Source organism: Parus major, chromosome 6 (genome assembly GCF_001522545.3).
Source record: "Parus major isolate Abel chromosome 6, Parus_major1.1, whole genome shotgun sequence".
NCBI lineage: Eukaryota > Metazoa > Chordata > Aves > Passeriformes > Paridae > Parus > Parus major.
This window is the reverse complement of record NC_031775.1, coordinates 17,870,567-17,896,051: the sequence shown is the minus strand read 5'-3', so window position 1 is coordinate 17,896,051 and position 25,485 is coordinate 17,870,567. Positions and strand designations below refer to the sequence as shown.

At 41.6% G+C, this 25,485-nt stretch overlaps 2 protein-coding genes and 1 long non-coding RNA gene across 3 annotated transcripts; 2 read left to right on the top strand and 1 right to left on the bottom strand.

The window, feature by feature from the left end:
- The first annotated feature begins 4,862 nt into the window (after window positions 1-4,862).
- Window positions 4,863-7,588, top strand: LOC107206534 (pulmonary surfactant-associated protein A-like). Its single transcript, XM_015632427.1, has 4 exons — window positions 4,863-4,950; window positions 5,510-5,695; window positions 6,281-6,355; window positions 7,047-7,588. The coding sequence occupies exons 2-4, from the start codon at window positions 5,557-5,559 to the stop codon at window positions 7,421-7,423; spliced, it is 591 nt and encodes a 196-aa protein (XP_015487913.1). The 5' UTR covers window positions 4,863-4,950; window positions 5,510-5,556; the 3' UTR covers window positions 7,424-7,588.
- A 3,818-nt stretch (window positions 7,589-11,406) lies between these two features.
- On the top strand, window positions 11,407-19,579 carry LOC107207155. Its single transcript, XR_001522631.3, has 3 exons — window positions 11,407-11,678; window positions 14,359-14,564; window positions 18,638-19,579. It is a non-coding gene; the product is annotated as an uncharacterized LOC107207155 (long non-coding RNA).
- Window positions 19,580-20,328: 749 nt separating this feature from the next.
- Window positions 20,329-24,593, bottom strand: LOC107207154. Its single transcript, XM_015633909.2, has 6 exons — window positions 24,335-24,593; window positions 23,949-24,028; window positions 23,412-23,526; window positions 22,629-22,735; window positions 22,276-22,390; window positions 20,329-21,430 (listed from the first exon to the last, which is right to left on the bottom strand). The coding sequence occupies exons 1-6, from the start codon at window positions 24,384-24,386 to the stop codon at window positions 21,243-21,245; spliced, it is 657 nt and encodes a 218-aa protein (XP_015489395.1). The 5' UTR covers window positions 24,387-24,593; the 3' UTR covers window positions 20,329-21,242.
- Window positions 24,594-25,485: the final 892 nt, after the last annotated feature.

Below are 25,485 nucleotides of genomic sequence, written 5' to 3'. Positions count from 1 at the left end.
AGTAGAGATAGGATCATATTGATTTATGATCAATAAATTGTTCATTTCAAGCCCTGGCAAATTTTTGGCAAGTGATGATCCATCTCCAAATAGCATGCAGCACTCCAACTGATAAGAGAGCAGACTGGGATTCTGAAATGGAAAAGGCACACCCAGGACCACGCTGGAAAGATTTCAAAGTGTGAACCTGCTTTCCAAAGCAGCTTGTTTTGAGAGCTATGACCATGATACCATTTCAGCCAAGAGAGCCATGGCAATTCCAACTCTAGGGTTACATTGAGAAAAAAGGTTAAATTTATACCTTTTAATCTTCCTGGGGGTAGACCTGACCCAGCCACACTAAATCTACTAGAATGGTTGAAGGTTTACGAAAACTACCTCTTAAATACAAGTATTTTAGTAAGCAAACCTCACTAGCAATTTTCTTTTTTAAGCAAACCTGTCACAAGAAGTCACCAAAGCCTCCCCTCTAAAAAATCTCTACCAACATCATCTTTTACTCTCTGAACAGAAAAAGCATATTCATTTACATGTATCTCCAACTAGTTTTGGGGCATCCTACTCCTTTAGTTAATGAAAAAATTATTTCTACCACATTGGGGTTTGCAAAATGACTGTAGACGTCTCTTGTTAAGACCCTTAATGTGAAAAATCTTACAAATACTTTAACACAACATCTATATCTAAACAGATTTAGACTTCAAGACACCAGGGTGTTTTTCATCCAGTTAAGAAAAATAAGATTTTTATTTTCCAGTCACAGGCTGGTATTTATTACACCAATAAGACAAGTATCTAGGCTGGTTCTAAAAGCCCAATTTCTTCTGCTTTAGCCATTATCATTGATAAAAGGAGAGAAAACCAAATCAAACACAAACATGCTGCTCCTCAGAGCTTTATTATTTTATTGAAAAATAAGAACTCCTCAGATCTGGTCAGAGAACTGCTAGACAATACTTTCCCCTTCATGGTTCACACTTCATCTGTAATATTACTTGATTATTCTTTGCAGTCTCACAGAGAAGAAGTGTCCAGAAATTGTTATATTTTTTATTTTGATATGGCATTTTTCTGATGTGTTGGTGTATAACCCTATCAATTTATACCCTCAAATTCTGTTTGAAAAAACAGCATTTCAGTCTATTTTTTGTGAAACATGTGAATTCTCCATTTATGGATAAATTATTTTTTTTCTAATGGACAGAGAGATTGGGCACATGAAGAATCAAAATAAATAGTTTCTGTGTTCTGCTATGGTAACATAAATAATTTTGATAAAATCTTTCCTTAAAAGTGCAATGAGCAATACTCCTGATGTATAACAACCACACCAGGAAAATCGAGGTTAATTTTTTTTTTCTTCCTTTATAATAATTTGCTACAGAAGTGCAACATAAAGTTAAGATCTTTAAATCAGAAAATTAGTTACTCCCCAAATGCTATAGAAGCTGTTTTTAAGAACCAAGATCCTAGTACAAGTAAAAAGATGGCAAAAATCCCAACCCTGTTGAGGCAAGTGAATCCTGTTTCACATAAGAGAAATTGAATTACTATATTATTATAGTAATAATACATTACTATAATATGTTTAACAGTAAGACTTTGACCATAAAAATTTTGGATATTTATTTCAGAGAGAATTGTCTCTGGTCTAGGATGATATCCTCTTTTATAATGGTGTCATTTAATTAGCTTTTTCAGCTTAGAAGTAGTATTATCAATTTTGAGCACTCAAAAACCTCATAGCAGCCCCCATCAATCCCTACTTCAAGTGAAGAAATTGACCATGGATTCCAGAAAACACAAATTTTTCTGTGTCTCCCTGATTTTTGTAGAAATTTAATTTAAAAAACCCCACAGTTCTTGAGAAAATTGAGTTCAAATTCAACCTTTTGCAAACCTAACTGGCAGGATGTGACACAGGCTGGCAGGGCTACCTTATCTTGTATAAATGGTGAGCTGTACCCCAGAGTATCAGGTTGCAAGAGATATTTCATTATAGGAAATTGAAGCATACTGTTATAAAATCCCATTAGCCAACAGTTACACAAACATAGCTGATTTCAAAACACAGCAGATACAGGATTCTTGGAAATTAGAGTAGCACCTTAAAAAAACATTAAGAGGACTTGGATTTTTTTGTTTTTTAAAGTCTCTGTTAGGAAACCAGGGTCTGGCAGAATTTGCATCAAGGGTTATAACCCAGGTGTGATGCCAAGTGAAACCTGGAATGAAGCTTTCACCCATCTCTGCCCCTGTGGCTCAGGAGCTGAACACCACTGACAGAGCAAGGGTACCTTAACCCTTGAGGAGGCTGTGGCAATGGGAACTATTTGGCTATTAGAGATACTCTCTTACTTGCTATTTGCTATGCACCTTCTGTGTTTTTTCCTCAGCTGAGCTGCACAAAGTGACATGTCAGAGACATCCAGAGACCTCCTCTTGCATCCTTCACTTAAGCCTGTGGGGCATGATAGCAGTAGCATTCATGTGCATTGATCACAGGTAAAATGACAACTTTCTGCTCTAAAATGCTGCTCAAAATTTAATTTTTTTAAAAATGCCTGTTGAAGTCTGCTATCCCAAGTGTCCACACCTTGCTGAATTGCTTTCAGTACTCAGCAAAACCAGCCTTAGCCCTCCTCTTAAAAATGGGACCTCGTGTCTCCCCATGCTCTGTGCTTTTCCTGCTACTCCCAGGCATAAGAGAAGGGACAGTCTGATAATTATTTGGAAAAGGAAATGCAGAAAGCACAGGACAAAGTGGAAACAAGGTAGAGACCAAAATCAACTTAAACAGAAAATATAGATGGGGTTGGGGGCATTTAAATACAAACAGACAGCAAGAAAATAGTTTTTAGGGTTATCTGTGGATAGCAGTATGGAAGAAAAAAACTAACTTTCAGGAGACTAAATATACCAAGGAAAGACTAATAAACAGGCGTATGGAAGGAGCACACAGACATTCAACTGTTCAACTCTGTTTCTCAGAGCAGCTAAGAAGGCAGCATCGACCAATCTGTCTGTAACAGGTTTTGCCTTGCCTATGTACACTGCACAACACAACCTACTCAGAATAGCTGTCATCTGCTTCACTGCCACTCAAACTATGAAACCTCTTACTGATTGGTGTGGAAACTGAAGGAAAGTTACCTCAATACTCAAAAATTGTTTGTTCTCTGTCAGATCTTTTTTCCCTGAATCTTGCTAGACCTCTGTGATATGTGGTTCAAGGAAAGATGAGAAAATAGTTACAAGTTATGATAGTTATATAAAATATTCTGTTAGGTAATCACAAACAAGCATATTAGAAACAAAGGTGTATTTAAATGTCTATTTAACTTGCACCATCTCATCAATATGCTGATGAAAATCAAGACAAGAAAGGTTTATACTTTATAAAATCTATGTTAGTTTCTCCTTGGGAGTCCATCACAAGACACCTTTTGTCCCCACTCCTAGCTTCCCAGGCCCTGAGTCAGCAGGTGAAACCCACAACTTCAGGCCAAACCTCCTCCTGTTCTCACACTTGCCTAACTTGTGGTTTCTTCCAGGTGCAGTTAAAGATTAAAGGGCCAGGGTCTTCCAGTGAGCTTTTCTAGGGCTTATCTAGAACCCAGGTACTGGCTTGTCTCATGTTGTCTGTTTGATTTTGGTGGGGTTTTTTTCCCAAAAATAACAATTAAAAAAAACCTCTGCCAGAACAATGTTGAAAGCATTACATCAAACACTCAAAAGTTAAGGAGCTTGAAATTTGACAAGAAACTTGAAACAAAGGTTACTCATGCAAATTTAAAACAGCCCTCTTCTGTCAAGATACATACAACCGGGTACTGCCTATTTATTTTTCACAGGGCTGGTGCACTCAAGGGCACTCAATAAACAATGCAGCAGGATTTAATCCAGCATCTGTGGGCACACCACCAGGGACAAAGGTGTTGAGGCACACATCAGTGGTTGAGGTGAGTCTGGAAGTGCAGGGCACAGGTGCACAGTGCCTGCAGAGGTGATTTAGCCTTGCTTAGCCCCAGTGGCATGGTAGACTAATATGGATGCTGCTGACATTCCCCTAGTTTCACATCATTCCTCAGCTGTCTTGGCCTTGCTACAACATCAGGATGCTGGCTTGACACCACCAGCATGATGTGGCCACATCTGACTTGGTTAAACTGGAACATAGACTCAAAGCCTTCACTGCACAGAGCCAGCTCTCAGCTGAGAACAGCTCTAAAATGCTTGGCAAGGCCATCTCCTTTCCAGTGATGCTCCTCATCTTGGGCCTCTGTACTAACAAGACTGGCAAAATGCAGCTTTTTCCTTCACTGAGAGGTCATTGCTCTGCTGGAGAAAACTGCTCTTTTTCGCATATAAACTTCCCCTGGAGTATTCTGTAAGTTAGTTCAGCATGTGTCCCTCTAGCTGTCTCTTCTACACGTGCTGCAGATGCACCACTGTCAGCTGGCTTTGCTGCTGCAGTTCTGAGATTCTCTTTAGTTACAAGACTTCAGTCATTGTCACTGGTAAGTCCTCAGTCTGTAACAAAAATGATGGTGGTGTTCCTGGTGCACATTATATTTCAGGTGAGCTTGTTATGGCTTATCTTCTGTGACATTTGCACAGCCACTCTGCGGAAACATTCGGTATTTCAAATATGAATTGAGAAATTCATTCTGTTCCGGGGTTGGCATTTTAAAAGTTGTGAAAGTGTTTCTACAAGTTAAAAAAGTACCTTCAAACACTTTCCTCATGTTTTAAGTATGCTTACCTCTTGAAGAAAACAATCCACCTTTCATTCAAGTTAAAGTTCATTAGATTTCCATTTATATGTAAATTCTTATCATATGACATATTCTTCATTCTTTCTGCAGCTAAGATGATGAACCTCATGTTACATGCCCTATAAATTGAACCTCTGAATGAGTCTTTCTTAATTCACACTGGAGCTGCCAGGTAAGTTGAACATCCTTAGATAGGTTGCTGCTTAAACTATGTTGAATCTATTAAACTCTATCACAAAGTTTTCCAATTTCAATGTGTGTGTATCTACATTTTTATTAACAATTTCACCTCTTTTTATAGACCATGTCACCTGAGGTGAAGAGATGTTAAAAATGGATGCTGCAATAGAAAAATAATTATTAGCAGTTGTTTTACTCTTAAACCAATTGACAAAGACAGCATGTCCCACTTTGTCTTAAACATTCTCTTGCTACAGCAGCCATGTCTCTATTGCTCTCCTGTAAAATGAAACTAACTTTTTGCGTGGGGAAAAACAGCATATAATGGTATCTGATGTACAGAAAAGAGCTTTGAAGGGATGCTTTGGGTTTTTTTGCTCTGTAGACTTCTGTAGACTTAGCAGACAATCTTTTGGAAAAATATTTTAATTGCCTGAAATAACATAATTTTGCAACTACATGAATTACATTCATTTCACTGCAGGAAGAGCATAATATACGTAAGACTTCACACAAAAATTCTGAAACCTTCTCTTTTTTCTTAAATGCAGGACTCTACACTGGAAAGTAAACTACTCTGGTTTACCCTCAGCTTTAAATGATGCTGTCTCCACAGCTGCACAAAATCTTAGCAGTAGCTTTTTTCCTGCTCCCATTCTGTGCTCAAGGTACATTTGCAGGATTTCTTCCTTTCAAGCATTTTTTTGGAGGTGGAACTAACAAACAACAAATACCAGGTACTGGTGCTTTGTAAACTCAGTGCTATCTACCATAATCTGATGCGCGATCTACTTGAAATAAAATAATTAGGACTTCACTAACTCCTTATATGAAGTAAGATGCTTAAATCTCTGTTTAATGATGTAGTGGTTCAATTCAGAGAAAAGTTTAGAATTTTCCATAGCAGAAGAAACTTGTTGCCGAGTCCTAGTTTGGAGCTGTAAGCAAGCTCTTGAAAAGCCTGAAGGATTCTGTCAAGGATTCAGTCCTTAGACACAATTAGAAATCAACTAAACCTCCTGCAGTAGTGTCAGTGTTTTGCCTGGACTGGCTCAGTCACTTAGAGAGAAAACTAACTCAGTTTGCCAGTTCATTTTCCGTAAACACCCCTGTTCTGCAGGTGACTTCCAGAAACTTGTCCCTTATGCTTACAAAGATTAATGTGTGAAGATATTACATGTTTAAAACACAGCATTAAACTAAAACTTATCACACAAACATCTTAAAAGTTTGTATTCATTTCTTAAGATGAGCTCTGCTTTATTTGAAAGCCAAGACTGAAACTGTAATGCAAAGTGCATTATAGGTGGTTTTGTTCACAGATCCAGTACCAGTGGCTGGTAATGAAAATGGGGACACCGTCCAACTAGAACATCGGATTTCCAGACTGGAAGGAGGTATTTTATCTGTCTTTACTTTCTGCTGCTACTGGGTTAGTGGGGATAGACCAGGTGGGAAAAAACTGTTTCTTAGGAAAAACGCACAATTTTCTGTGGTTTCACTGCATTCCTTTTATATCTTCTTCACTGGTGTATCACTGAATGAAAACTTTCAAATGGGGGAGGTAGGAATTAGAATTTCATAACTAGTGGGAGACACCTGGATAACAGCTCTGAAGTATGGCAGGAATATGCCAGGTTAGAACCCCTGCCTATGAAGAGCTGTTCCACGCACACCTTGTGCCCCCAACAGACAAACACTAAAAACATACCAAGACAATCATGACCAGATCAAATCTAAGATCCCACTTACTCAAGAATGTTGGTATACTTCAAACCACCTCAGTCTTATGGAGAGTGCCAAAGAAAATCATATACTTTTTAAAATATAGAAATCCTTTCCTTTCCTCCTTCTCCAGCTTATGTGAGTCTCCTGTTTCATCATCTGTGTATTTACATGTTTCTTCCCTTTCCCCCCCCTCCTAATTTTCAAATTTCCTTGAAATCTTTGATTTCAAGTTCTCATTTTCTTTACCTTTACCTAGGTTTAATCTAAAATTATGGAGCAAAATAACAGGAGTCAGAATTGACAGCAAAGTAAGCACAAAACAACATACAACTGTTTAACAGCTTTTCCTTCCTCTTGCAGTCCTTCGCTTGAACAAGATGATAACAGAGTCTGGAGGAAAAATATTTGCTACCAATGGGAAAAAAGCCAATTTTGATACTACACTGGAAAAATGTAAAGAGGCTGGAGGCTCTATTGCCACTCCAAGGAGCCCTGGAGAGAATGATGCCATTCTGTACTTTGTGAAATATTTTAACACCTACGCCTACCTTGGGATAAAGCAATCCCTTATTCCAGGCAAATTCCAGCTCCTGAATGGTGCTCAGCCAAGCTATACTAACTGGTATTCAAATGAACCTTCTGGCAAAGGGGAGGAGGAATGTGTGGAGATGTACACTGATGGCACTTGGAATGACAAAAAGTGCAACAAGAATCACCTTATTGTCTGCCAGTTTTAGTGCTTCCCTTGCTGCTCTCTGGAATATGCTTCCCTGCCACTTGTATCATCATTTGTAGCTAGTGAATTTAGATAACACAGCATGAAAAAATAAAATTCACTCTTTCCCAGTTTAATTTGTCTTTTAAACAAAGGTCAGCCATAAAGAGGAAACTGTATAATGAAAGCAATGGCAATTTTGTCTGTTTTGTTAATCATTGCCCACCGAGTGTCTTAATACTACTGCCTAAGGGTTCCTACTGCTGGTAGCCTGCTGATTTACTACAAGATCAAAAATTAGAGTTCTTGGCCGCATACCTGAAGTGACTTGCAGCCACAACATCTTCCGGTACCCATGAACCTCTATACTGTATTTTGATCTCTTCCTGTAAGTTTCCCCCACCAAAACTCCCCATTGCAGACACTGCTGTTGCCCATTCCATGTTGTTTTTCACCCTTACCCCCAACAGGTGGCCTGAAAGAGGACACGAGCAGTGTTGCTGGGGTGGCACAGAGCCATCCCCCCAACATTTCCCACTGGAAAATTTCAGAGTCAGCAGGTCTTAAGCCTTCATGCACCTCAAAAGTGGCAACCAGAAGCCACCTGTTTAGCAATTCCTAATCCCTTTCCTGACTAAAAGACGTAGGAGCACAAAAAGATCAAGTTCCCTGGAAGAAAATATATGGGAGCCAACAGGAGAATTACTGGGCCTATGTGGTTTAGGGAAAATCAACAGAGCCATGATGAGGCCAATTTTTTTAGGTTATATTGTCATGAGATTCAGATACAACTAATTTTGGGCACCACCAAGGTGCTTGTCAGACCCTCATTGGGATTCCCACAGGGCCAAGGTTGGCAGATGTCAAGTGACTTGTACTCAACATTCATTGCAGAAGCTGCTCAGTCTCTATTGTCCAGCTTAAGCCAAAGGATTAAGATAAATCCTTCTAGGCTTTCTTGCTTGAGTCTGTTCACCTACTGAAGGTGAGAATTCCCCAGGTTTAGATTCACAGTTGTGCAGTATAGCTGCACACTCAGAGATGTCTGATTTGGTTTTTTGGTCAACTCCAGGGCAGTTGACCTCAACACAATTTAGGCAATGAAGGCTCAGCATCAGCTCCATGACGTAGTGCAAAGGCTGGCTGAGCACCTTTGGATGCCTCCATAAAGCCAAATGCCTGACTATCAGTCACACTCATTCACACTGTGCTAGTCCCAGCTCGGCCACAGGAACCTGAGCAAGGACATGTCCAGCTCTAGAGCCAGATCAGCTCCCCTCACCCTTTGCATGACAGGGAGACGGAACAGGTATGGAAAGTAGCAGGGAAGGGAAGGTGTGCTCACAGCTCCTGTGAACCTGAGGGCCAGCAAAGAGGTTGCTTGGAACCTTGCAGCTGTGCAAATCACTGTAATCCCAGAGCAGCAATTTGCCATGCACAACATTCCTGGCTTAAATTCGATCACAGGATTATTTTGGGCACATGGTCTCACCACCTGCTCTGTGACAAGGAATGGGTCTTCCTGGCCTTCTTTCAGCCCTCTGCATGATGTCAGGGCCTGTGAATCATTCTTGCTGCTATCCTCTGTAAACTAAGCTGCTTGTCTTCTAGGTATTAGGAAAATTAATATGACAAGGTTGGTGTGAAACCAAGACACCTTTCTGCTTGAACAGCCTGGTGCCTGCAGGTTCCCACCTCCACAGGTAGATTCAATTCCTCCCTCCAGCAGTGTTCAAATCCTTCATCACAAAGCACACTAAATAGGACCTCGTTTCCAAGAGCTATAAAGTTACCTCAACATATGCAAAGATAAAACTTTTGTGAGCAAAGTCCTCTTTATCCATGCCTCTGTTTGGCATGAAAGGAGATCTACAGGCTGTTAATAAATGCCTTATTCTGGACAACACAGCCAAAGTATAAACTACTGAATCCCATATCATGTAAGGTCTAGATAGACTGCTCTGTTAACCCAGATGAAAAAGGTACATAGAGGGGAAATGAGGATTCAGGAGTCCATGTGGCACTGTTTTACTTTCAAGTTATTCTTACAAACGTTTTACAGCTCACCAGTATCTGTCTGCACCCATCAGCTCACCTGCCTTGTCTTCAGCCTTGCGTGACTCCTGTTGTGAAATTAACTCTGCCACGAGCACAAGGAAACAGGATCACAGGCATCATCTCATGTAGTAATTTTCCACTCATCATATTCCAATAAAGTTTAAGAAATTTACAGTGATTACCATCAGCCTGAGAATGAAGTTGGACATACAGCCCAGCACCACCAAACATTTAAAGCTGTGGTAAGTTCTTTTTATTTTATCCTGTTAATCTCCAGGGGATCACAGAGTTATCTCAAAATTAAAGCTATTTTCAGGTGTGTGAAAGAAAGCAGCTACCTTCAGTTTTAGTCTAATGAAGATGTGCCACATATGTGGCAATATTCCAGCACAGCCCCATTCCATTTGTGGGCTTTTCCCCTGTGGGCTCCTAGTGAAGAAATAAAGGACTTTATTCCTCCAAAGCTGCAGATGCCCTGTTGAGATGCTGTAGCTGCTCATGGGACTGGGATGAGAACACAAAACCTCAAAGCAAATGTTTGCCACCCTGCCTGAAACTGCCACCTTCAACTACCCTGCTGACAGCAGGCAGGTCTAGAAACAGCAGTCTTGGCCTGAAAGGCAGCATTTGGGCACTGAATTTGTTTCCTAAATCTGAATGAGAGGGCTGTACAGCATTCCACTGATTTGTAAAAAGACAGGATTTCCCGAGGCTAGCAAGCATTTACTTAAAAATCTGTTTCCTGAAACATTTGTGAATATATTTTAGAAGCTTAATCCACCCTATCCTAACTTTAAATACTAGTTGTGCTTTTAAAAACTGCCACTATGTGGCCTATATTTACTAGTACTTGTGAATATTCTGGACCACCCAGCATGCTGACAAGCCAAACTCTGTGATATTCAATTTTCAGTCAATGGTAGGCACTTTCCTACTTTCAGTTGTAGGACTAATAGTACCATCACTAGAAATAAGCAAAATTAAAATTGTATTAATCTGAAGACTTAGTAAAAGAACAGGATAAACAGGTTTCTTGGAAAGCAACTTAACAAGGATTTTGATTTTAGCAAGATGAAATATTAGTGTCAAATATCAAGAGAGGTGGAAGTCACTTTATCAGGTTCTGAGGAGAAAAGTGTTAATGATTCTGCCTTGTACAGTGGAAAACAATTTCTCTGCCCACCCACTCCCCACCAAGAATTGTTCAGGAAATTGTTTTGAGTCATATAAAAATATCCATCATGTGAAAAATTATTCTTAACAGCTGTTATTTTCTGTGAAAATACCTTAGTTAATATTTTTTTCTGCTTTGGAAGAAACTGAAAACCATGTTGATGTTTGTGCGGGTCTGAGGTCTAAAGAGACATCCCTGCAATCTGAAGCTCTGTACAGCCCTTTGGATGTGCCCATCCCAGCACAGTCCCACAGGCTTCACTGTTTGATTTTTAAGGAGGCTGCAGTTTGGCCTTCACATCTTCTCTTGTCGAGAGCCAGCAGTGTGCTCAGGCAGGAGGGCCACTTCTCAGGGCCTGGGTACTGCCACCTCCACAGCAGCGTGGAGAAGAGCCAGAGCTGGCTTAACTAGACCTCTGAAGAGGTTTTTACATGCACTTCATATAACAGATACTGCAGCAGTCTGAGCATGGCTGTGTTTTTTCAAATGTTTAAATAAAGCTAAGCTGTTAAGTAGAGAGTAGGTTGTTGAATAGACATAGGTGGAAGAGAGTTGGGTGTATGAATGGCTTGGATCGGCAATAAACTTAGGGGCATCAGCCTTCATACTTGTGAAGGCTGCGCATGCTGTCCATAATAACCCATCAGAATGAGTTACTTCATCAGATTACTTGCGAGTAAATAAGATGATTTACAAGGAAAACCCAAGTTGTTTTCTGGTGATAAACGAGCCTTTATTTTTCACTGCAAGCAAGTCTCCTGAAGCAGGCTGTGCGTGTCAAGAGCCAGCTGTTCCCCTGGCCTGAGCAGGCCGCGGCCAGGGCAGAGCGGCTCCCTCGGCTCCTCGGGAAGGCTTGTGCCTCTTTAAGAGCACCGAGTGGGAGGCGATAGAGGCACCGCTGTACAAACAAGCTCCCGAGCACCCTGCGGCTCTCACCTGAGCCCGGCACAGCCGAGGGGAGCCCGCCCGGCCCTCCCGGCATGCGGCCGGTAGAGCCGCTCGGGCCCGGGGCAGCGCCTGCCAGACACCCCGGGCCGCTGAGGAGGTAAGAGTGGGCACAAATACCGATACCTTCTTCCAGGGAGCCAGGCAGGGAAAGACAAAAACCCTCCACACAAACTCAACTGCTCTGATGCCTGTCTAGAAAAATAAGGGTGATAGCTAAAATACTCCTGGTTTGGGTGAAAGGTTGTCAACGGGGAAGGTTTGAAGAATGTGGAGTTCCTATTCACATAATTAAAGTGCAAAATAGTTTGCTAAATTGTTAGAATTATGTAAGCGGACAGCATAAAACAGTCCTTTATTCTCCTTTTACAGTTAGCACACCTCCAGCTCGTGTAAGTTTATTCAAAAGTGTTTAAAATCTAAATATTTCAGAAGAGGAGATGTATTTGACTCAGATGTAAGTATCTCCTCGCTGCTACACATTCAAGAATCAGAAACCTAACAGACATATGCCACAATGTGTTATCCATGAGAGCACAAATCCATCTTTTCAGCCAAAATACAAAAATCTGAATTTATAGGTCCAGAAAAGTGTGATTTAAACAACAGCTGAAAAACTCTTCTTGCATTTTTAACTTTCATTGTAATCAACTGATTACAATTACTTTTGGAAGCGAGGTGAAACTAAGGGCTTGATCAGATTAATCCCAACAGTTTGCTATGCTGGTTCTGTCTATTAAATAGTCTGTCTTCATCACAATTTTGGTTTTAAAAATCTTCCCCCAGGTTTTATACATTTAATTTCTGAACCCAAATTTCACATTAAAATATCTTAAGCTGGATTTGTATCCTACAGTGACTTTACTCACTGAATGATAAATACAGATTTGACTTTAAAATAATCAGACTAAATTGCTGCATGCCTTATAAAGGCTGAAATCCTTTAGAAAATGAATACTGAAATATTTTAATTAATACTTTAGTTACTTGTAGAGGGAGATATTTGTAACAAAAATATTCAGTGAAATTTCTGTTAATATTTTAATGATTCTACATGCTTTCATACACTTTTGGTTTGAAAGGTTTGACCCTCTAGAGACCAAAGTAGCATTATTAGACCTATTTTTAAGGTTTTACACAGTTGAAATGAAGCCTTTTCTCTAAGGTACTAAACTCATTAATTTGATTTCTGGTTCTTTCAGGAGTTTTTAGTGGCAATTATAACTTGCAATGTAGTTATCTCTGGATCACCACCCTCTTTTCAAGTCCATCACTGTGTCAGACACCCAGGTGTGAGAACTTTTCCTGCTCCTGCCGTTTGCTTGCTCTGTTTGTACCACAGAGTCAGGGAAGAGGCAGAGGAATGAATTCCTTTGCTGCGTTGCACAGGGTTACAGGGCACACTGAGGACGCTGCAGCAGCAGCCGTGACCTCTTCACAAAACCAGCCAAGGGGAATTATCTTGGAGTGTTTGCAGGAAGCTGGCAGTAAAGTTAGAGAACAAGTACGCAGTAGCACTTGTTTTCCCCACTTGAAGGGCAAATATTTATATCACTGAGTGGAAATGAAGCAGAACAAGTTCGTTGTTGTTGTTGGTTTACCCCTTTCAGCTTGTTCCTCCTCTAAAATAAGCGTGTGCCTGGGAGAAGAGTGGTCACACCTCTGCAACACAGAGCAAAATTTTCACAGCTCCAGTTGTGCTAAAGCAGCTGGGAGCCTGTCTTTGTATCTGACTGAGCAGCTCTCAGGTGCAGATAATAAAACCCCTCCCCACATAAGCAGCTACAAGCCCTATTTGTAGAAGATATTGGAAATTCAATATGTTTCATGTGGTTTTATCTGATATACTTAATAGCAGAACTGCTGACCTAATAATAAATCAAAAATTGTATGAAGATATCACTAATAATCAGTCTTAAATATTTCAGATATATTGTTTTGTACTTTATACAAATTTTATATGGTTTTGTACTGTTGATTGTGTTTTTTAATCCACTCTAACTGTATTGATCTCCACCAAAGTAAGAGCTGAGAACCATCACTTGATTTCACAAAGTCTTTGACTGACTTTAAGTACTGTAGCTACTAACCAGAATATCTGCTAGAAACAAAAGAAAATATAAATATTCACAGATATAAAACAGGCCTTGCAGACATCAATCCATTCTGCCATTTGATGGCTGCACTTCCAATTTTACTGGGCTCTCAAAGTTTTAAAACTTGTTTTGCTATTTCCAGAGCTCAGCCAGTAGTACTAGATTTGTGACTTTCCAGGCAAAGAGTACAAGTTATTATATGATAGCCAATAATTCTGTAGTTTGGAAGCCAATAAATTATATAACTAGGTGCTAATTCAGTTCAACTTTTAGCCCTATGCAAAATTCAATTTTCAAAGAAACCACAACCGAGAGCAAGTTACAGGCTGGGAGGCTACCAACTCCCAAAAGCATCTTGCTCAAGAAAACTTCTCAAGTTACAATAACTAACGTTACTGTAAGATTCAGAGGGTTGTCTTGAACCTTCACACTTATTTCTGTAGACTGCAAATAAGCCTTTTTTTTCTTTTCCCTAACAGTATTGCTACCTTCAGCACTTGTCTTCATTGGACATTGAGGAAGTATCACTGTGTGATAGAGGGATAAATATATCTGGGTTTTTGGAAGGTTCTCCCTACTGTTAGTACTCTAAAATCAAGATATCCATGTGTAATTTGGAGTGGGCATGGGGAAACAAGGTTAGCAGAGAACAATAACTGCCTTTTTAATCTATGTTCATTACAGCTAGCAAAGACTACGTTCAACACAGCAGGCAGGAAAAGCATTCTTCAATAGTTCCAGCTGGCTGGAAGGACTGGGGTGGATTCCTTGCAGGGCAGAGGCCCCAAGGCAGCATCCTGCCCATCCACTCCACTGCAAGACAGCAGCAACACAGAGTACATCACTGTCCCCCTCTATGTGGTTTTGCTCTTTTTCCTAATAATCAAAAGGTAAGGCTTCAAATCAAACAGTGTTTTCTGGCTTTTCTATATTGCAGCAGGCCATAAGCCAGCACATAGCACATCAGCTAAAACCACTTAAAGTACTTTGTTTCCTGCTTGTACTGCCCTCTGCTAGAGTTGTGTGTCATGGTCTTCAAGTATTGCAACTCAGAATTGAATCTTTGCTAAGATGAAGGGAGCAGCAAAGCAATCCACAATCTAGGATACGTTTTTATAGGCTCTACTTCAGATTGTATTAAATATATGACATTAGTGAAGAATATCAGCTTCATGTCCAAAATGATATAAGTTTATACTTGTTTTCTCTGGAGGGTTAGAAGATAGAATTGTAGTTTCATTAAGAAAATATTCTGTCCACTGTGCTAGGATTAAGCCACCTTTAGCATCCAGAATGGTCTTTCATCAACTGTAGTATAGAAAAAAACCCCACCTCAATTTGTATAGCCTTCAGGCAAATCTTAAATGAAACATTGGAAATGGAAGGTACAATCACAAATCACACCTCTAATAGACCTCCTTTTCCTCCCCTCCCCAACTGCCTTATTTATTGTATAATTCTCTAAATAAGTCACTTATTGCATGTCATTCAATGCATTCAGCTCAAATCTTAGCAAGCGCCCTTACTCATCTATCCACTTCTTAAATTTACTGATAGATCTAGAACAAACTTCAATATAAATTATTTTTTTTGGTTTAGAGACCAGATCTGACATGTTTATTCATTCACTGATGAGAATTTTAGTTGAGATAAAGAACTCCCAAAGCTCCAGTGACAGTATGCACTTATTCTAAAGACTTTGTATTTCCAGAGCTATGTTTTGGTTGACCACTATTTTGACTCATTTATGTCCTCCCATAATCAAATACTGTGTCCCTGTGAGAGGCAGCTCATTAATAGAGCAGTCCCAGACCTTTTGCAGCTGTGCTGGTGAGGATGGGCTGGCTGAGATAGGCCTGCAGTATTCAGAAGGGCACTGAGTCCTGGCCTGCAGCCTCTGCTGGTTGCACAGCACCACAGCTGAACAGCTTCACTTGGCAGTGCACCCATGTTCCCTTCAAGATGAGTTCTGCTTTCATTCATGTGCCTTATTTTTTATTATCTTACTGAAAACGATGTATATTGTAATACTGACTTATGACACAACCTTTTGTCACCGCGGCAGGGTTGTTGCATTCAGCCCCCCAAAGACCAAAGCACGCTGCATATTGTGCCCTGAGGCTGTGCAACACTCACTCAAGCTAAGAAAAGCCTTAGGGCATGAGAACACGAGTACAAGAAAAGTTTAGAGTAGGTTAATGCAGAACAAATAGACACTTAGGAGACTTTATGTAACACTTAGCATGACTTCCTAGTCAGCAGCAGCTTTTCTAGATAAAACAAATGTAGCCAACAGCGCCAAAAGGTGAGCAAGGCACTCGCAAACGAGCTGCTGCTCCTACAGCCTTGAACTGCACATCCTCGAATCCTCAGAGCTGCCTCAACACTATCACAGACCTTCCCATCACTTCCCAATTGCATCTGCCGTATCATCCTCTCCGAGGGCCGCGGCAGATGGAAACCCTGCAGTGCTCCCCCCACAGTCCCAGGCAGGGCTGCTTTGTCCAGCCCTGGTTTCACTGCCCCAGTTTCACTGCCTGGGTACAGCTGGCAGGACAGCAGCTCCTGATCCAAGCACAGAAATGTGTTATGTCATCTCCACCAAGGGATGAAGGAGAGGGATATGTGCTCAGCACACCCCACCTCCTCCACTTCAAACCACAGCATTTCCTTTCTCAGCACAGGAAAAAAGCAGAGCCTTCCTTCACCCTCAGCATCCACTCTCTCTTGGGGTCTGTTTCTTACACAGATTGGTGTATAGTCCAGATGAAAATCACTGGAGGTTTGTTTTGTGCAAAAATACCTGGTGTGACCTTCCCTCACAGACAGGGTTTAAGGAAAGGGGCAGTGCTCTGCTCTCACCCCCACCAGATCTGGCTGCTGGCAGAGCAGTGGATGCTCTCAATGGATTTTTTTCACCCCCAGATCCTGACATTGGTGAGGAATCAATAGAGCAGAGAATGGGGACAGGGATTTCCCATGCAAACCGTGACTGAATTTTCAAAATAGGGAAATACAACAAACTGAGAGGGGAAAAATGAAGGGAATGAAACAACAGCAAGATTTGAAACAAAAGCTAGAAAACAAAGCAAAAGTAACAACAGCAAGAGCTTTAGAGAAGATGCTTGACAGAGAAAAAGGCAGGAAAAAAGGACCACAAAGCAAGTCAGAAATGGAGATATTTAAAGGAGTTAATTGACAAAGATATTCAAATTAGCAGACAGGAGGCTAATGTAGCTTTCAGGTGTGTGGGATCTGACAAAGGACTGGCAGGCCTTATGACTTTCAGGTGTGTGGGTCCTGTGGAAGGAATTGTATTGAACACTGCACTCCTTAAGACACCCCTATTAACAGCCAACAACCCGTGGCATTCCCTGGGCAGCAGCTGTAGGCAGCAGTGAAGCAGCACAAGGAAGCTCCCTGAGCAAAGAAATAATCCCTCTCCAACACAGGAGAATAATTCTAAAGGCTGCCAGAGGAAAGGTCAGAATATCACAGAGCCTGATGGGCTTTGCAGCACAGCCCATATCAGCAGAACTATGGTCAGAGCCCACAAACACACACAAAATCAAGCTGCTATTTTATAGTTTGGGTGAAAACAGACACAGCACAACACACTTCAGGGAATGAACCTGGTGGGCAGCATTCCAGCTCGAATCACCATCCTGCCTCAGGTATGTGACTTCACTGGTAAGAAGAGAGCAGCTGAGAGTGCTCCAGGCCCTGAGCTAGGGGGGCTCCAGCTGCAGCCCCTGTACTTTTTCTGTCATTGTAAGATTTCAGATTACTCTAACTAGAATGTGACACAGCAGCCAAGGTGAACTCCACTAGGAGTCTACTAATGGATAGCTAGGCTTCATTAAGGATATCATGGCTTAAATCCTCCAAGATTTGTTATCAGACATATAGTGACTCACCTCACAAGCCACAGAAAAAACAAATAAAAATAATATTGAGCTAATTGTAATTTTAACACAGTCATGTATACAATTGCTGGAAATTATTCAAATTTTCTATTTTCCTTAGACATACATATTCTATCAACCCTCTTTCCATCTTCACCTTTACATAAAGGTCAGGATTTAGTAACAAAAACCCAGTAAAGCACATACTTGGACAAATCTGAGGCCTCCTCTGGTGAGTTGTAGCCCCAGTTCCCACAGTGTAGGCAGCACTGCAGCCCCTTAGAGAACCTCCTCACTACTGATACAAGGGGTTGTGGAAAACAAAAAACCTCTTCATCCCCTGGCACTTCCTTTTATTCACCCACTGTGTAGCTTTCAGGTGGGTGGGTCCTGGAAGAGGACTTGCAGTCCTGATGGCTTTCAGGCTGTGGGTCCTGTGGCAGGAATTGAACACTGCCTTCCCTAGGACACACCTGTTAGCACTTGACAAAATCAACATGAGTTAACTCCTTCCTAAGCACCCTGCTCTTTCTAAAGCATTGCACATGGAAAAAGATAAAATATGTATTCTGATGCATGTTTTCATATTTCATATTTTGCATATTGCATTTTATATATTTTTAGATCAATTTCCTGTTCTCCTTTCCATCATCTTTTGTTTTCATCCTTGGCTTTGATACACGCCAGTATAGTAATCATTTTGTGTAATGATGCCCTAAGTGGGAGAAGAGGGTCTTAGAAATCAAAATTTTAAAGAGAAAGGCTTCCCCAGGGGTTAGGAACAGTGCTTTAGGGTGGACAGGGAGTCTCATACCAGCAACTGCAGCTGAGCCAAGGGGGAAAGGCAGGCTGATGCTCTATGGAGGCTCCTGTGGGCACAGAGAGAAAGAGGAAGAGCTCTTTTGGGGTCTGCAGCCCAGGAAATGGGTTTATTCTTCAGGCTGAGAAAGGAATAGGCCAAAGAGGCTGACGCCCCTACGCTGGCTAAAACAAACACATCCATTCAGACAGAATTCCTATTTGCAAATAAATAATGCAGCATATTTTTTGCTTAACAGCTTCAGACTCTTGACATGGAGGAAATGATGGTGGAAACAATCCTGGCCCCGTGGGAAATCCTGCTGGTCATTTTTGCTGCAGTGCTGGTAATGAGTTTCCTGATGCTGCTGCCCCCCGCTGCAGTGGTGATCTGGAGAATGAAGCGTGTGCCGCAGATTTCACTGCAAGGCTCGGTGTGAGCCACTCCTGCTGCACCACCTGTGCCCTGAGGATGGTTCACAATGATAACATCTCTCAGGATCACTCTCACTACCTGTGATCCACCCAAAAACAGTGGGTCTACCAGTCTGTTGCTACTAAGTTCCTGTGGAAAGAGAATGTGTGTAATTTTGTCGTCATTAACTGCAGCTCTCGGCACTTTGCCTTCCATTTTTTGGCTGGGTTGTAATTACTGTTGTTGGCTCAGTTCCTAGACTGAGTTCTTCTCCTGTGTTATAATGGACTGAAAGAGAAGCAAGGATAAGGCAGCACTGTATTCCCTTAATTAATATCAGGAAAGCCTCCCTCTCTATAGTTACACTGTAAATATTAGTTGACTGACAGGTGGACTTATCAAAAGCATGCAGGATACTCTGGGGAGGCAGTAGTTTAGTCTGGTTGTATTGCAAAACCTAAAGAAAATAAAATTTCAGAGAAAGGTGCAATAAATAAGTCTGCCCTGCTTCTGTTGTTTGATCTGAAAACTTAATGGTTTAAAATGTTCTTAAGTTCTTCCCTTCTATATGAATTTTCCTCTCTCCTCAACCTCCTAGTGCTGGAACAAAGCCCACCCCATCCTGGCTTTAGAACAGGAGCATGAGGAATGGTACAATGCTCAGACAGGCCAGGCCAGACACCAACAAGAAGTTAATGCAAACACAGCAGCCATTTACATGAATTAAATTATGCAAATGTACTCTGGGAAATAACATGATTAAATATACTTTAGGTTTTAACTGTCATATGGGCTTATTGAGTCAACTCCCTGTCTCATATATAAATAAGAACTCAGGTGGTGAGAATAGAACAAAACTTCTCTGCAACAGGTTTTGAAAAACATCCCAGCAGCAACCCAATCTCCAGCTTAATATCAGGTTCATGACAGATGATAATTAAATCTTTCCAACCTGATTCTTCCACTTCACTGCATGAAACTCAACTATGACGATTTCTGACCCACAAATTAAACAGTTTCTGTTAGTTTACAGGCTTGATTTCCTCATTAAATAAAATATGAGTGACTTTTCTTTTGTTGTTTTCTTTGGAAAGTCACTAGAATAGATTAACAAAATTGAGAGAAAAAATAGGGTTTAGCACCAGTAGAAAAATTACACTGCAAAGTACTCCAGATACTTTATCTGAGCATCAGTTTATAATGATTTGTGTGGAAAGACTTCAAAACATTATAATTTCATTTGATAGAGATCATTTGTTTGCCAGAAATAAATAATTTTTTTAAAACCTAAAAAAAAATGCAATGATTCAGAACTCATCATTTTTCATCAAGAGTACAGCACTTTTGTCTCCAGCACAATGACTTAAATTATTGCCACGTGGTTTATAAGCAGCCAAAGCAGCCACCTTATCCCTTTCCTGGTGTAATTGTCTGCTCCACTCATTGTCATACGACTGTCTGCTTCTGGGCCCTAAAGCAACTAGGGTTATTTAGGGGGTTTTCTGCTTGTAATGACTCGATTCTGAGCCTGGCATATAAGTATGTAAATATATATATTTGAATCATTTATCTGATTAATGAGGTAAGGGTCAATCTTACATCATGTACCACAAAACTGTGGTAGTGACAGAAATAGGGAAAAGGTGAAAAAGAGAAAGGAAACACAAACAGATGAGCTGTCTGTCTTCAGATCTACAGCTTTACTGTTTGCTCAACAGAAGAAAATTAAAATATTACCCCAAGCATAGATTGCACTGAAAACCAATCAAGCAGTAACTTTCTTGTTTATATTTCATAATAATTCACATACACGTTGTTTAGTAGCTACAGCTCCACAGATAAGCTGGATCACCAGTGCTAAGTTGCCTTTGATCTTCACCTTCACTTAGTGCCAGGAAAAATGGGCAGGTTTTCTGCTGCTGTTCTAAGCCCCAGCCAAGCAAGCAAGTGGATAAAGTATTATACCCCCTACAGCCAGGGACTGCTGTCCCTTACACAGCTTTAATGGTCATCAGAGCAATAATAGTGATTAACTGGCAACTGTAATTGAGTAAAAGTGTGGTCCTTTCTCAGTAAAGATGACCTCTGACACAGGACAATTTTTGATAACAATCGGTGTTGTCACTATCTTCAGAGATCCTGAAGAATTCAAGCCAATAAGGAGGCATCCATAAAAAAAAACAAACAACCCAGTAGTTCTTATTTAATTCCAGCTAGATAAATTTAAGCCATAAAAGTGGTCTTCTTTCTTTGAAACTCTTCTGCCATGAGCTGTGGGATTAGATTTAACCTATATACCCATACCCCAAAGCTGAGGTCATGACTATGATCTCCAGCCCTTTAACTAAACAAAAGCTGTGTGTTTACATGTGTTAGCCGTGATTTCACTGCTCTGCTTCTGCTGTCCAAGTGCAGCCAGAGGCTGGGCTGTGCCCAGGCTGCTTGGTGTGCTAGTAACCACAGATGATACAATCAGCCCCCTGGTCCCGGCTGGAGCCGTCCATGCCCTGCTGGGCGAGCTCCTTGAGGAAGATGTCCAGCTGCTCTCCCTGACTCTCAGGGAAGGCAAGCGTGTGCACACAGGTGCTGTTGCTGGGGAAATAGGCAGATTTAGCTCCACTGATGGCCACTTCAGAGGCTGGAAAAGATTAAAGACGGCAATAAACAAACAAACAAACAAATAAATAAATAGGCAGCTGAATTAGCTTAGCTTTGTCCTGGTCTTTAAACATGTGCCAGCATTCCCATTTTCTAGACTGAAGTCTCCAACTTGGAATAACAGTGCCTAGATGATTGCTTGCTTTTAGCAAGCCTTAGAAAACAACTAGCAACTAGGCAGTGTCAACAGGAAAATACTTTCCATTAAGCACAGGAGAGGTAGGACGTCCCATTTGTGTATCTACACACACATTTATTTTTAAATTAAGGCAATAACAATAGAGTCATAGAGCCTGCTTTGGGTCACAGATTGAGGAATGGATACAAAGGGAGCAGTCTTACAGTCCTTGGGCTGCCACAAAGATGGCAGCATTGCTGGCTAGGGCCCAGCTGCTGGGCTTTATTGTTTGTGCATATAGGTGTTGGCCAATTTTGCTAAGATTCTTCAAGTATTGTTGAAAGATAACCAGTTTTATGTCCTATTGCTGTCTGTCCAGTGGGTCACACACCCTTATGCAACATGGGGTTTGTGTTAGGGTGGTACCAATTTACCATATTTTTTATAAAACAGGTCCATCTTCCCACCAACATCTGCATAAATGTCATATTTGGTACCCCAAAATGAAACAGCAATGCCTTCATGAGAGTATTAAAGCTAATGTGTGTTCTTACCCATCAATTTGCCAGCTCAGCACTGGCTCTGCCAATGTCACACATGTGACAAGGTTGTCACAAAACCAGAAACTTTTCTTTCCTCTTATTTTTTTGAACAAAGGAGAGGGAGCCTCGTGTCCACATGAGCAGATATATCTGAGAAGCACTCACGGTTGCAAACAGCCAGTGCCTTTCCCCCGACAAGCTGCGTGGTCCAGGAAAACCCAGTGGCATTGCCACATGCTTCATACAGCCTGCTGCTTCTGAGGAACTCAAAGTCATAACCCTTGGGAAACAACAGTGGGGAGAAAATAAACAAACCCTGTCTTGGGTCATGGTAACTGCAAGGGGAAGAAACAGTCAGGGGAGGTGAATATATTTTATATATATCTAGAAAACACTGCAACCTCTCCCAGCCCTAAGTGATATAAAAAAGGTATAGCAAGCAAAATTAGGCTTTACCAAATCAGTATTTGTAAAAGAAGGAGCAGATGCAGCAATGCAGGGTAAGGCAGGAATGTTACCTTGTTGCACATGGGTTTGCAGTACTGAGTGCTGTCAATGGTCACACACACCAGCCCCCCGTTCTTTGGGGCCACTGGGCGTGGGCACGGAGGTAGCTGCTTGCAAACTTTTGGGTGGATAAAAAGATAAAAGAAAGAGAGTAAGAAAACAGTACATCAGCGTGAAAGTGAGTATAAAAGCCTCCCATTCTCAAGCGCATTCATTGGCCTGTCTCCACTAGCTGGCATCATCAAAGCGAGTATTTTTGATTGTTTCAATGTTTTTCTACCCCCACCTTTTTCTTTTTTTTTTCTTTTTTTGCCACACCCACAGAATTTTCCCCTCACTTGTCACTGTGACAACAGGGTCAGTCAGCCCCAGTTAGACTTCAGGGGCAGCTCACTGTGGCATTTGCTTTCACAGCACTGACATTCAGTGCTGCTGTGGCCAAAACTATCCAAATATTTTTTGGAAAAATATGAGTGTCATGCCAGCTCCAAGGCAGCACAGAGGCTCTGGCTGGAGGGCAGACAGGCCCTGCTGGCCCTGTGTCTGTGCAGCTGCTCAGCCCCAGTGCCTGGGCTGCAGGGACAGCAGCACCCCCCTGCTTGTGCTGCTCTGCCTCCCCAGTCCCAGCACTCCCTGTTGCTGAGAGGTCTCTTAGATTATGCCCCTCCTCCCCTAAATAAATGCAGCAATAAACTTGGTTCATTCTGTAGAAGAAAAAATTTTCTTCGTGCTTCTGCACCGCCTCTTTGTTGAAAGCCCAGCAAAGGGGAGCGTTGGTTCAGGAGGGGCCTCACACTGCTCTTGAACAGGGCGCAGCAGATCAAGTGTTTCTTGCAGTGTCCACGCCAGGAAATTGATTGAAGCTTTTTCACCCTTGGCAATCATTTCAGGCAAGCATTTTGAATATTTCTGTGGAGTTAGGGGAGGAAAAAGTCTAAGTTGAAAAGGAAAGACTTTGGAGCCTTAGAATTAACCTGTCTGTGAACACAGGTAAACAAGAGACTCATGTATTTCTAGGTAGCTATTGCTACTTATCTTGCTATACTGCTTATGTTCAAGCCACTTCATGTATCTGGAGCAGGGCAAAACTGGAAAATATATCTACAAGGACACTTTTTGGATGAGCAGTAGCAGGACCAAAGCTGTGGTAAGCCAGATGACACTAATGATTTTCTGCTCTTGCGTGGGGCTCCCCTCCCCAGCATGCACTCTGTACATTGCCAAAGCAACACAGGAGCTGTGCTCGTCCAGCCAGTGCAGGCACACACGGCAGGAGCCCAGCAGCACAGGAGGTGGGTGCAGAGCAGACCCTGGGTCAGCCAAACTCTTACCTGCAGACTCCCATTCACATCATCTATGGTTGCACTTTTGCATTCACTTAGACTGGCAAAAGCTCCCATTTCAGTAAAACCTAAAAGACAAGCAGAAGCAGGTACTTAGCTAGGTCATAGTCCCTCCTGACACATGAACAAACCCCAAATACAGCTTGTTCAGAGGAACTGTCCTTCTATCCTGCCTCTCTCCTATCCCACAGTGCTAGCACTAACTTGTATACCTGAGGGGATCCGGGCCCAAATGAGAATAATCTGTACAAACACTGATCTGTTGGAAACAGCAATGTGAGCACCTGTTTGGGGTTGGGCTCCCAAGCATGCCCTTCATTTCTTTAAGACAGCCCTATGTAAATAATCGTTAGTCATATTCAAGAATATCTTACCTGCTAAACTTATAACAAGCAGTGTTTTCCAGGGGAGGCAGGAGCTGAACATTTCTCTCTGCAGGAGACCACGGGTAATTACTTGTTGCTTGTGGTTCCTGACAGCAGAAGCCCTGGAGTCAGGCACAGAGCCGTGTGCCTGCGTGTCGCTGGTTGTTTATGTGTGCCTCACTCCAGGGCAGCGCTGGCATCAGGATTAGGGGAGGCACACATTGCCCCACTTGCTGGGAAGCCCATGGAGAGCTTGCCAGAACAGTCTGAGAGAGGGCAAGGGCATGTTCTCGTCAGGGCATGGAGGCAGACCGGCTCTGCTGCTGCCAGGACCAGCTACCAGGAAATATTCAAATTAACTGGTTTTCTGTAAACATGTTTAGTGTATGCACATTCTTGCATGATCTGGCTCTCTCTCTACCCTGCCATCTCTCTGTGTTTGTTTCTCTCTCTCTCTCTCTCTCACACACACACACAGACACACACACACAAATATACTTTCATAAAGAAGACATAATAATGCCTTAACTTGTACATCATGCTCCAAGAGAAAGCTCAGAACATCAAATGATGACTGATTTGAACTGAGGGAGTATGGTATGTATCCTGTAGCATCCAGAGTTTAGCTAATTACCTTTTTTTCCTTTTTTTTTTTTTTTTTTTTTGATAGGGCTATGAACCTCATGAGCTTAAATCCATTTATGGGAAGAGCTGAATAGGTGGCAAAGTTGCCACAAAAGTTTAACCTTTTCTAGCCTACAAATTTACTAGCAGATTAATCCACTTGTCCTAGGGGTGTGCCTGACCCATGTGTGAAATGCAGGGTTGAGAGTCACACCTGATAACTTCTCACACATCTCCACACACTGCAAAACCTCGGGCCAGCCTCACCTGCCGGACTGCCAGGTGGGCACACACACCCCCCTCTTCCCCAACAAACCTTTAATGGTTGTTATTGTCACCACTCCAGCAGAACTTTTCTGTTCCTTTTGTCTGCAGGTGTTTCTTTTTGTTGAGACATGGACTTTCTGCTTCCATGTTACATTATGAAACACATTTACTTATTTATTTAGCATTAATTAATTATTAAACGTATTTTTTTATTATTTTCTTTTTATTAATTTTTCATTCACTTGCTTCTCCTGGTTGTAGTGCACTAT